At 39.4% G+C, this 13248-nt stretch overlaps 1 protein-coding gene across 5 annotated transcripts in view; it reads right to left on the bottom strand.

Annotated features, from left to right (window-relative positions):
• Positions 1 to 13248, bottom strand: part of LOC114578352 — a 27623-nt gene that overhangs the window by 4982 nt on the left and 9393 nt on the right. For all 5 annotated transcript variants that reach the window (XM_028701227.1, XM_028701228.1, XM_028701224.1 and 2 more), the window contains one exon: positions 2375 to 2445. In XM_028701227.1, coding sequence (XP_028557060.1) covers positions 2375 to 2445 — 71 coding nt within the window. The remainder of the gene's footprint in view (positions 1 to 2374; positions 2446 to 13248) is intronic.

Here is a 13248-nt window from a genome sequence, read left to right on the forward strand (position 1 = left end):
AATTATTTCTTAAATCAAATCATTGATTTAGGAAATCAATTCCATTATTTCCTGTTTCTCTCACCCGCCCCCATATCCCTCTCCAATTCCCCAAATCCTGCTGGCTGTAAATCACAAAGCCCCAATCTAGGAAATCTGAAATTTCCTCTCAGCTTTCCCTTAATTTATTCCCGTGGACAGCTCAAATCACTAACGGAAGAAATCCCCTTTTATCTCTAAATCCCGTATTAACTAAAATCTGCCAAAATCAGCTCTGTCTTGGGAATTAAAACCATTTCTTTAATTCTTCTTTGCTGGCTGAAATTCTTCAATGCTGTCCCGTGGGCATTGCTGATCTGGAAGAGGTCTCTCACGTTCATGCATTGCTGGACTAAAGGCTAAAGCTTCCCTTTTAATTCCCCTTGCTCCCAAGCATAGAAACCTGAGAATTTCCTCTCAGATTTTGGTGAAAATCTGAGACCGTTATCAGATTTTAGAGAAAGAAGCTTGGAGTTTGCTTCCCTTCCCCTCTCAAGAGAAAATCTGAGATTCTTCTCGGGTTTTGGGCAAAGAAATCAGAATTTATTTCATATTTTGGAGAGGAGATCCTCTCCGTAGCAAAGCCGGCATCTCCGTTCTACATCACTTTATGTCACAGAATGTTGGCCATTAAAAGAGAAGCATAATATTAAGTTAAGTGTTGCAGACATTAGGATGCTCACGTGGATGAGTGTCTTTACTCTTTAGAGACAGGTCATGAAATGAGCATGTAAGTGAAAAGGTTGGAGTAGCTCGAGTGGCAAATAAGATTTAGAGAGAGTCGCCTTAGATGGTTTGGTCACATAATATGACGGCCTTCCGACGACTCGGTTAGGAGAGTAGATGTATTTATAACTGTAACTTATTGACAATAACTAAATTTGAAATTAATAAGTTACCGCTTTCAATCCTAAATTATGTTGCAAAACAATTTCACAGAGTTTACCAGTATATAACATCTCTGTTGCCAAACAATTTCCAAGGTTTAGCACCCATAACATTTAGTAAATCCAGATTCACTCAATTTCCTAAATCCTACTTGTTGCTAAACAACCCAAATAATCCATCCATAATAAGCATGTGGAAGAACAATCACTTGGTGGCCTGGTGGTCCCATAACTTTAATGAAATCAGCACCAAAGCATCAGCTCAAGCCAGATAATTCTGGAGTGGAAAAATGAGTTTTTCGGTTGGAGATGCCCTTACGAGCAACATATAAACCATAGCTAGTAGATAGATTCAGATCAGATAGACATGTTAAATATGTAAATGAGATAATTTTGAGTGATGTGTACGTAAATCCCCCAAAATTGAAATCTTAAAATACAAGCGCATGTCAATAGCGGTTGCATGCAGCGAATACCAGCAGCATGCCATCCAAGCTGCTCAATTGCAACAAAATAGCAGTTAAAATGCCATCATCTCCCCCCAAAAGAACAACTACACAGATTTTTATGCAAATATCTAAAATCCGTCCCTTTCGTTAGCTCTGTAGCAATCATACATTCCAGGGTTTCCAATAACTCAGATTTCCATCCTCGTTGCCTCATGGCTTCATTTCCTGAATAGGAATTAGTCAAATAAGCTCACTAAATAGGAGAGAGATCGTTGCCGTGTGGCAACTTCGAGGCGAGCACCTGTCGTGACAACCCATCCGACAGGAACAACGTCGTCCAAGAAAGCGAAGAAACTTCCTTGAGCGACTCTTTCAAAACTTTACTTCAATCCAAGCACAAGAAGCCGAAGCATCGATACCGTGTGCAATCTGCTCAATCGATATATGTTTATATACATTTGCAACCAAAGAGCCTCTAAAATGGCATCGTTTCTGTTCAAAAGAACAACTACATAAAATTTTTATATACATATCCCAAATCCGCCCCTTCAGCTCTAAAGCAATCATACCTTCTAGGGTTTCCAATAACTCAAGGATTTCCATCCTCATTGTCTCTTGGGCAAAAAAAAATACAAAGTTAAATCTGCTGTTCACGAATTATCAAAATGAATACAAGCAGTATGAAACAGCAAGGAAATCGGTTGCCTGTAGACCTTCCAGGATCACCTTGCGACATCTGCTTGGGCACATCATCATAGCCCGATTAAGCAAGAAGACATTTACAACAAAACATTATGAAATAAGTACAAATTTACTGATAAACTCAAAGAATTCACACAAGAGGATGGCACAATGACTAAAAAGGATAACATATGGAGGAGAAAGATGAATAATTATACATTAAATTTTTGTTTGAGATGCTAATTTTCATTCCATTTGTTTATAGAGATAATATAATAGAGGAACTTGCAAAACAAACATAAAAGAAATTGTCATTTCAAATGTTTGAACTATATTTACCAAAAGATATTTGGAATTTTTTTCAATTTGAACTGCCCAACTTCTTTTCGGAAAAAGTCTGTTTCGGGAGGCTGCAAATAGGGATGCAATTGACTCAAGCCAACTAGCTAGAAGAAGATAAAGTACTGAGATAAATTTCAACCGAGCTGTTGGGAAAACCAACCCATACAGACTATTGAAGGCAACAAAATTATGTTTCGATAAACCAATTGTTGAGGTGGCAAAAACCACCAAATGAACTAAAGAAGCAACAAGGGATGTTCACCATAAAACCAACACAAACAACGCATTTGGAAAGGAAGCAGGCAAGATAACATAGAGCACAACGATAAACATTGTTGAAGTTGTTTACCAATATTTCAACAGCATCTTTTGTAGTGCCACTAGATGGTGCAGAAAAATACAACATCTTATCATCAGATTTGAACAAAAATTTGTATTGCTGTAAATATCAACCTTCAATATGTTAAAATCCCAACCATTCATTGGCCCTTGATCCCACAACCAGCATGGGATCCGTGGAAAGCTTGCCTGGATCAAGCCGATCTATTTCTATATTTGGGTGGCTGATTTAGAAAGGATTATATTAAGGCAATTATACATGATTCTCTAGTTATTTGTTTCTTTAAATAGGGATAGTTTTATATAATAACCAAAAGCTTTTTCCCTCTGCAATTCTCTAAATTTAACATGGTATTAGAGCAAGGCATTTGGGTCTACTTCAAAAACAAGATCATGAGAGATGGAGAGCTTGCTCTTTCGTTCTGTTCCTTCCTGCTCACGTATAATAAACAAGGCAATGATATGCTAGTAACAACAGCTAGGCTTAATAAATATCTTGGCATTTTCATGCATCTGAGATTACATAACAAGATAAGTTGTAGTTACTAAAACGTAGCATGTAGCAGAGTCACTTAAAAAAGTAAATCTTCATTAAAAATGCTTATACACCGCTAGCTCAAAGAGTCAATTAAATGAAAACACCCGTAAAAACTTTTAGCAGGTTCTTGCAGATCAAACAAACAGAATAAATGAGGCTCAAACTTGCCCTATTTAGTCATCATATTCATTTAAGAATAAGAATGTACGCAATAGCTTTCTTTGGGCATTATTGTGATCTATTGAAATCAACTTCCAGAAACACGTTGTTGAAGAAACAAAATCAAGGCAGAGAAAAATCGGTTGCAAATAATTTGACCTTCCAAGATCTCCTCGCCACGCTAAACGGGCATATCATCATAGCCTCTTTTAGTTAAAAGACAAGCACTCAAAACATTACGATTGAACAACAGATTTACTTGTAAACTCAGACAGAATGCTAGGCAAGTTTAAACAAAACAACGAATGCGATGAAAAGAGCCTGTAATGGCAGAGGGGATGAAATAGAGTGAGCGCGCAAGTGTTGTAATAAGAGAACTTACTGGTTCTCCACTAAAGAAGTGATGAGGGCGTCGTCAGCGGTTTCAACACGTGTACCATCGGAGATGCTGGAGATCGACGGTCACGATCAGGAGTTTTTATTTCTGAGTCATTTTATGTAGTAGTTTATTTTATTTTTCAATTTTTTACTGTTTTACCCTTATGGGTGGTCATGATATTGTAGCCCCGAGGGCATTTATGTCTTTTAGTTTTTGTTTCATGTTGGCCTATTTATAGGAGGCCTCATGCATTGTACTAGGGGATGATTATTGATGAATGAAAAAAATTACTTTGTTGTTCTCTTTGTGAGTTCTAAAACTTGTCTAGATCTCTTTGTGAGTTCTTGAGGAGAGAGCACCTTAGATCTCTTTGTGAGTTCTAGTGATGTGCTGTTGAGGTTAGTGATTGTGCTTTCCGCATCTACTCAGTTCGTTCTTCTTCTCCCTCAAGAAATCCCCACCCCACCCAGCTTGGAGAACCCGACCCCCTCTTCCCCTTCTTGCCGCCGCCCCTTGGAGCCCGAGTTGCCGGCTGCCGTCCTAACACCGGCCGGCCACCTTGTCACCGACCTCCCCACATCCGTCCACCACCACTCTCTCCGCTAGCTTTCACTTCTTTGAAATATGAATTTCAAATTCTTTCCAAATTAGAAAATCCAATTTAGGAAAGTTTTTATGATTGACTTCAATTTTAAATTAAATTAAATTGGATTCAATAAATTTTCTTTCTTAGTCATCACCATCTATTTGGAAACTCCCCCTCATCCTCCCAAACTCCTCCCTCCTCCTTGATGCCGCCGGCCCTATGATGGGTCCCCTTTGATTGCACATTAACTCCCTCATCCATGTTTGAAATCCAAATTGATTTCAAAATATTTTCCCTCCAAACTCCCTTAAACTGAAATTAACTTCAATTTTATTCTAAACCTCTCTCCTCTCTCTCTCTCCATACCGTCGGCCCCCTCCCATTAATCCTCAATCAAGACATTAATTGCAATCAATTTTGGGATCAAATTTCAACTTACTTCTCTCCTAAATTGCTAAAATCTGAGAGTAATTTCAGATTTAGATCTAAACCTCTCCACCCCCAACCTAACCTAATTTCTACCAAGAAACCTAACCTCTCCTCTCCACCTCTCAAAACCGCCCACCACCTTTCCTCTCTTTGGGTTTTTCTTATTCATGCTCCCTCATCTACATGCAAAATATGTATGGCGGATTCCGAAGTTGATCACGGATTCGTACTCGACGTCTACGGAGACATCAACATTGTTCGATCCCCATTCTTCGACGTTGGGTTTGGCTTTGACAACACCGTTGAAGATTACTTGAACCGAATCCTCCCCACCCTCGTGGACATCATCGACGACCAATTCTTAGACTACGAGTGGACCATCAACAGCCATCTCCGACTACTTTCCCAACAAAGACGTTCCTCGGCTCGTCCGTCCTAGTGGCTACTTCATTTCTAGTCTGGAAGATCTTTCTCCGCTCAACCTAGATTCATAGGGAAGAGAGTAGATCCTCAAGGTGAACAACTCTTTATTAACTTTTGGATTCATGTTATGAGCGTAATATTACAAAGGTGAAGAAATGTTACGCTCATAACATGAATCCAAAAGTTAATAAAGAGTTGTTTTGTTCCTGGCAATTGTATTGATGTATCACTAGAACTCGGCGGTTGTTTTGTTATTAAATTCAGTCAATATCATAAAAAACCCATCCAAACAGACCCTAATCTAAATTTAACCAAATAAATATTTTAACTATACAAATCCTACCATTTAATATCGGATTCAATAAATTTTTTAAAGCAAGATTGTTTAAATTTACATCAATTTTATGTCTCTTTTTCTATATTTAAATCAAAATCTCAAAAATTTTGTCAAACAAATTGTTAAAATTTAATCAGATTTAACTTATATGATGGCAAGTAGTTCTAAAAATTAAACGTCTCGAAGTTTTACTAAATCTGAATTGACTAGAATTACTACATCCTAATTGAATTAAATCTTTCTAAGAAAATAGTTTATTTTGTCGGACTTCCTATGTGTTGTTGCCAGCCATTTCTTTGCCTATTGAGGTTTTCGAGTTAGAACTTTCTGTGTCTGAAATTTTTAGTTCGTTATCGAGAATACTGCTTCTCTCTTCTTTGATATAGCTAAAAAGAGACGTTCAAGAATATGATGATTTATTCGTATTAAACTCCAGAATTTTTTTTTTCTGACCTCCGTTAATCTTGCGTTCTACATCGTGAGCCAGACCGTTCATGCGAGACCCCTAGCATCCGCTGTCCATTCTCAGTTCAATAATATGATGATTTATTGGTATTAAACTCAAGAGCCATATCAAAGAAGACAAGCATCATTCTCGATAACGAATTGAAATTTCCATACACCGTAATTAAGAAATTACAGAAAGTTCTAACTCGAAAATCTCAACAGGCAAAGAGATGGTTGGCAACAACACATAGGAAGCCTGACAAAACAAACTTTTCTTAAAAAAAATTAATTCAATTAGGATGTAGTAATTCTAGTCAATTCAGGTTTAGTAAAACTTCAAGACGTTTAATTTTTAGAAGTACTTGGCATCATTAAATCTGATTAAATTTTAACAATTTATTTAACAAAATTTTTGAGATTTTGATTTAAATATAGAAGAATAGACATAAAAGTGATACATCAATACAATTGTCAGTGACTAATATAGGAAGACACAACAAATTAAGATACTAAAACAACCTATAATAAAATGTCTGATGTTATTGAGCGAGAAATGTCATCCTCTCTCATTGAAAGTACAAACATAGATACTCCCACTTGAAACCAAACAAACTCTAAAAATGTCGTCCTTTCTCATTGAAAGTACAAACTATAATCTTCCAAGCTTTCCCCTCATCCATGAAGTTTCCAACTATGATCTTCATATTTTTCCCATTTTCTTTTCTTTTTTTTTCTGCTTTCATACGTAGGAACATTGGTAAGAGTTTAGATGATTGGATTGATTGATAGGAAATAAAGGTTTAAATTAGAGAGAGAGAGAGAGATCAATAGCACCTAACATGGTGCCATTTGAGAGCCCAAAGACTATTTTCATATCTCATAGAGGAATTAAGTTAATGTGTCATACATTAAAACAATGGGAAAGAGTACATTAAAACAATGGGAAAGAGTAATTGAGTACAAGTTCCGACGTGATACTAATGTTTCTCAAACTTAATTTGTATTCATGCTGGGTAGGTCCACTATGGAAGCTAGACATTTATTGAGAGATTTGATGGAAAAATATAAAGAGAATAAGGAGGATCTACATATGATATTTACTAATTTAGAGAAAACATATAATAAAGTTTCAAGAGAAGTGCTTTGGAGTGTTCTAAAAAAGGAGTTAATAATGCTTATATTTAAGTTATTAAGGATATGCATGCAGAAGCTGTTACTTGTGTTTAAACACAAGGATATTTGACCAAATATTTTTCCTATTTCAGCTGGATTACACAAGGATCAGCTTCAAGCCCATATCTTTTTGCTTTAGGCACGAATTTCTTACTAGACATTTGCAAGAGAATCTATCCTGGTGTAGGCCTTTTGCCGATGAAATTCTTCTTGTAGATAATACTAGAGAGGGAGTTCAAGAAAAAACTTGAAATATGGAGGTCAATTTTAGAGTCTAAATGTTTTCATTTAAGTACCTAAAACCAAATACAAGAATTTTAATTTTAGTTGTACTAACTATATTACTTATAACGGTAACTTATTGACAGCAACTAAATTTGTGATGAGGACATCGATCAAAGGTTCAAACATGTGTATCGCCGGAAGCACCGCAGATCGATGGCCACGATTCAGAGTTTATATTTCTAGTCGTTTATGCATTTTATTTTCTTTATGTCATCCTATTGTACCCGTATGTTGAGTTGAGTCATGTTGGGGCCCTGAGGGCAATTTGGTCTTTATTTCTTCTTGTATGTCGAGACCTATATATATGGGTCATTTCTTTTGTAATGGGTTAATGAACTTTTGAATGAAAATTGTGTTTTGTTTCTACTTCTTGCATGAGAGCTAGAAAAGGAAGAGAGCTCAAGGGGAGCAAATCGCAAGCCCACCAGTCGTTGGAAGAGTCCGCGGCTTGTGGTATTTTTGATGAGGACATCGTCAGCATTTTCAACGCCGGAGATCGACGGCCACGAGCATGAGTGTATTTTCATCATCTTATGTAGTAGTTTATTTTTACTTTATGTTTTTCCGTTTTTGCCCTTATGGGTATTTGATAGCTATTGTAGCCCAAGGGGCATTTCAGTCTTTTGTTTTTCTTTGACATTGTGAGGCCTATTTATATGACCCTTCTCATGTAATAGTTAGTTTTTGATGAATGAAAAATATTTGCTCTTTGTTCTCTTTGTGAGTTCATGAAATCTCTAAAGATCTCTTTGTGAGTTCTTGAGGAGGAGACCGTCGAAGATCTCTTTGTGAGTTCTACCGGTGGATTGGTGTTCAAGGGTTTTCATTTGAAATTTCGTTATTTCTTTTCTCTCCAATCCTCTCTTCCCCCACTTAGCCGAAATTCCTTTCTCTTCTCTTTTCCCCACCACCACCCAAGCTCCACCGCCGGCCTCCCTTGACCGGCCCAGCCACCGGCGGCCTTCCCTGCGACCAAGCAGCCGGCCTTCCTCCCTCCCGCTCCCACAGCCACTCCACGTCTGACCACCCTCTCTCTCGCTAATTCAAATTTCAAATTGTAATCTGAAATTAAGTTTCTATTCCTATTAAGAATCTGAAATTAATTTCAGATTTGGCTCTTCTCTATCCTAGAAATTTTTGCAAAGAACTGGAATTCCCTCACCACCACACCGGCCACCCTTCTCCCCGTCCTTAGCCGGCCCCTACTGCTTGCTGCCCTCCGTTTTGGGCAGTTGCTGCTTGCTGGTCGGTGATCCCAGCAAGGTTAATTTGCTGCCAAGCAATTCCCAAGAATGCCAGAGATTGTCTACAGCCTCTGTTAATGCCTAGTTGCTGTCCGAGCTTGCTAAAAGTCAGACACACTGCTGCCAATCAGATTTCTGCACTCCCATGCAGGCAGGCCAGCCATTGAATTCATCCCATCACCGTCTAGACCTTCCATGGTTGCTGTTAGAGCTTCGAGCACTTGAAACCTGCTGTTCGGGCAACCTGGGACGTATAATCACTGTCCAAGAATTGCAAGCTTTGGCTACCTATCCAAGAACGACGATCTAAGGCATTGATTACAAGCAATTGGAATTCAAATTCCCAACTTAATTTCCCTCCAAATTAATCAAAACCTGAAATTAATTTAAGGTTTGGATTAAAATCTATTCTCCTTTCTCACCCCAACCCGAAATTCCTCCTACCTTGGCCGAACCCCCCTTTTCTCCTTTGAAATCCTGCCGGCTCCTCCCTCTTCCTCTTCTTCTTCCTCCTTCAAAACGCAAGGGCTCTCCCTCACCTCCACTTATTTCTCTTCTCATTGGAGTTCTTTCCAACGCCAAGCATGCATGGCGGATCCTGAGTTTGAGTGGGGACTCGTATTCAACGCCGACGAAAACCTCAACATCCTACGATCTCCGTTCTTCGACGTGGGATTTGAAGACGATGCCACCATTGGAGATTATTTGGATCGAGTGGTTCCTACTCTTGCGAGAGTCATCGACCGCCAACTTCCAAACTACGATTGGAGCATCGACAGTCAACCAGTCCCGCCATCCTCACCACCGTCAACCTTTCCGTGGTTCAAGGCCGTTGGGGTTGCTACCGTCCTCGTGGCATCGTTGGGTATACTAAGACCTTCTTCCGCTAATCCTAGTGTAGTTGAGTGATCCATCCCCAAGGTGAAAATTCTCATTATTAAGTTGCGGATTGTTGATTAATAGCTTTTGGTATTGCTACTATCTTTTGTTACCTAGGAGTTTTGGTTAATCTATGTGTACTCCTTTGCCTAAGCTAGTTGAAGACTAAGGTTATTCACTTCTTTGATGAATTGCTTGTTATTTCAATAAGTTATTAATTGGTATTTCATTGTCAACTATTCTTAAAATTTCTTAAACAAGCTCCTTTGCACGTGGTATTACATCATATTTGGTATCAGAGCATGGTAGGCATGCATGACATGTTAGAAAAACATCATAGGGTCAAACCGTTCATTATAGCTTTAAATTCGCATGCACATCATTGCGTAGTTTCAATTTACTCTCTGTTTTAGCTGTTGTCCATGCATTTCCTGCACACTTTCATTAGCATTTAAGTCATCCTAACTAGTGTCATTTTGCTTACATTGAGCTTGTAGCATTTCTAAGTGCTTAGGACAACTAAACCTTGATTTTTAACCGTTGTCCTCACTGTTCCAGCAACTTTAGACGCCTTGTAGTGAACTATAAGTCTGTAGTTAGGTGTTGTCTACACCTTGAAACCTAGCCAAAACACTTAGGTAATTTAGCCCCTCGCTGTACCTTGTTGTCCTATCAATTCCTGCACTTTTTGGAGCCGTTGGGAGTAAGAGAGAAAAGTCCGATTTGCTGAGATGAAGTTAACTGGTAGAGCTAACCAATATTGGGCTAACCTAGAACATATGCGAGAAACCCGAGGAGAATACCCCGTGGCTGACTGGGGAACAATGAAACAAGAATTGAAACGGAAGTACCTCCCTCCATCATACTACCCCATGCTTTTGGATCGTTGGAATAGGTTGATCTAAGGAAGCAAATTCGTGAGAGAATACATCGCAGCCTTTGATGATTTCATGATACGCTATAACGGGGAAGAAACCACCATCCCTACCCAACTTCTGTCGATGTTTAGAGCTGGATTGAGAGAAGACCTTAGAAATGAGCTTTTTGCCAGATGAGTGAATACCTTTGAAGCTGCCTGTAGTCTGGTACTTGACTTAGAAGAGTCTAGGAGCCATGCCTCTAGGACTCAAGACTCTCAACCCAACCTGTTCAAGTCTTCCTCTAGCCAACCTTACAACAAGCCCACTGGACCCTCAGATAGTCGACCTTCTTGATTTGGGTTCACTTCCCCAGCTACTAAGGCGTAGAGAGGGGCTCTTGATTCTAGCTCTGTACCAAAGTCTTTAGCAGTTAATAAGTTTAGGCCCGTGTTGGGTTTAAGTGAGTTGGGTTTGACGTCCTCGGTCAACTTGGGTTGGGTGGGAAGGAGTTTGATTTTCTTGCCCTCGTGCTCAAACACACAGGTGTTTGATCGACCATGGATGTGTACATCGTTGTCGAATAGCCAGGAGCGACCAAAGATTATTTGACCTACATCCATCGTCAACACATCACATCAGATTTTCTCTTTGTATCCAACGAACTATATAGGAACGAGACTCCTATCTTTCACTTCCAGGGTGGTCGAGTTAATCCAGACGACTTTGTAGGGTTCGAGTGCGATGTTATTTTCAATTGAAGCTTAGAAATCATTGCAAATGACACGACGTTGATACAACTTCCGCTGTCAATTATGACTATGCAATTTTTATCTCCGATCTTAGTGAAAGTGTAGAAGATCGATGTTCTTCACCAGTCATCGCTTTGCTTAGGCTGTGAGAAGGCGCACCTAATGACTTGTAGGTCCAAGTGATCCACCTTTTGTAGGCAGTGGTCGGGGTTTCTAGAGGTGTGACTCCTAGATTCTTCTAAATCTAACACGAGACTACAGACAGCTTCAAACGTGTTCACTCTTGCAAACAGTTCATTCCGCAGATCTTCTCTTAGTTCAGCCCTAAACATCAACAAAAGTTGGGCATGAGTAGTGGTTTCTTCCCCGTTACAGCGTATCATGAAATCATCAAAGGCTGCAACGTATTCCTTTACGGGTTTGCTTCCTTGGGTCAACCTATTCCAACGATCCAAAAGCCTAGGGTAGTAGGAAGGAGGGAGGTACTTTCGTTTCAATTCTTATTTCATTGTTCCCCAATCAGTCACGGGGTACTCTCCTCGAGTTTCTTGCATGTGTTCTAGGTTAGCGCAATACTGGTTAGCTCTACCAGTCAACTTCATTTCAGCAAATCGAACCTTCCTCTCTTCTGAAATATCGTACCACTTAAAATAACTATCCATCTCTTTGAGCCAATCAAGGAAAACTTGAGGTTCTACGAACAATCAAACGTTAGGGCATCTATCTTAATATTCTTAAGAAGTTGGGTATCGTTGTCTTTCCAAGGTGCATCACGTCCTACTGGTTCGTGATTAGGTCGGCAGTGGTCTCTAGGAGGTCCGTATTCAGTGCAGTTGTCATCGCCATAAGGAGAGTGGGGTCTAGAGGGGGTGTAGATGGCTGGGTTCCCTATCTTTTCAATGTTGTCAAGTCTATCTCGCATTTGCCGTCTAAACTCAGCTAAGTCCGTTTGGGTGTTCCTAATCTGTTGTGTAACAGTTCCCACTTGGCCCACAATTAAATCTAAAGTGGCTTGAATGTGTTACGAATCCATTATTGAGTGCTAGGGGCACTAGGGAAGGCTAAGGACTGGAGGGCAGCACCTAGACACTCTAAAATTATGTTCCAAAAGTCTCCAAATATTGGTGGAATGATCAGGACAGCAAAATCCAGCAAAGATCTAAGTTATCTCGGGGTTTAGGAGAGGTCTGAAGGTGTGGAAAGCACCTAAACAATAACTTTAAGTTCACTAAACGATGTCTAATTGTTGCTGGAACAGTGAGGACAGCAGCTACAAACAAGGGTTTAGTTGTCCTATGAAATTAGAAACAATGTAGGTTTGATGGCAGCACTCATACGCTAGCTAGGATGACTTAAACTCTATTGAATGTGTGCAGGAAATACAGGGACAACAGTGAAAACAGTGAATAAATTTAAATTACGCGATGATATGCATGCAAATTTTAAACTATAACGAAAGGCTAGACCTTAGGATGTTTTTCTAACATGTCATGCATGTCTACCATGCTCTGATACCAAGATGATGTAAAACCAAATACACATGAGCTTATTAAGAAATTTCATAGTAAATGACAATGTAATCCAAATCAATAACTTATTGTGATGACAAGTAAATTCATAAAGAATCTTAGTTTTCCACTTACTTAGGCGAAGGAGTACATGTAGATTAACCAAATCTCATAGATAAACAAAGATAGTAGCAATACTAAAAGCTCTTAATCAAAAATCCACGATTTAATAATGAGAGTTTTCACCTCGGGGATTGATCACTTTGCTACACTAGGCTTTAGCGGGAGAAGGTCTTCAGCACACCCAACGATGCCACGAGGATGGTCGCAACACCAATGGTCTTAATCCACGGAAAGGTCGGTGGTGGAGAGGTAGTCGCTGTTGGGAAGGTAGTCGGAGGTGGAGGTGGCACGGGTGGATGGCCGTTGATGGTCCACTCGTAGTTCGAGAATTGGTCGTCGATGACGTCCATGAGGGTGGGGAGGATTCGGTTCAAGTAATCTTCAACGGTGTTGTCAAAACCAAACCCGACGTT

The sequence above is a fragment of the Dendrobium catenatum genome, unplaced genomic scaffold, assembly GCF_001605985.2.
Source record: "Dendrobium catenatum unplaced genomic scaffold, ASM160598v2 fragScaff_scaffold_1653, whole genome shotgun sequence".
NCBI lineage: Eukaryota > Viridiplantae > Streptophyta > Magnoliopsida > Asparagales > Orchidaceae > Dendrobium > Dendrobium catenatum.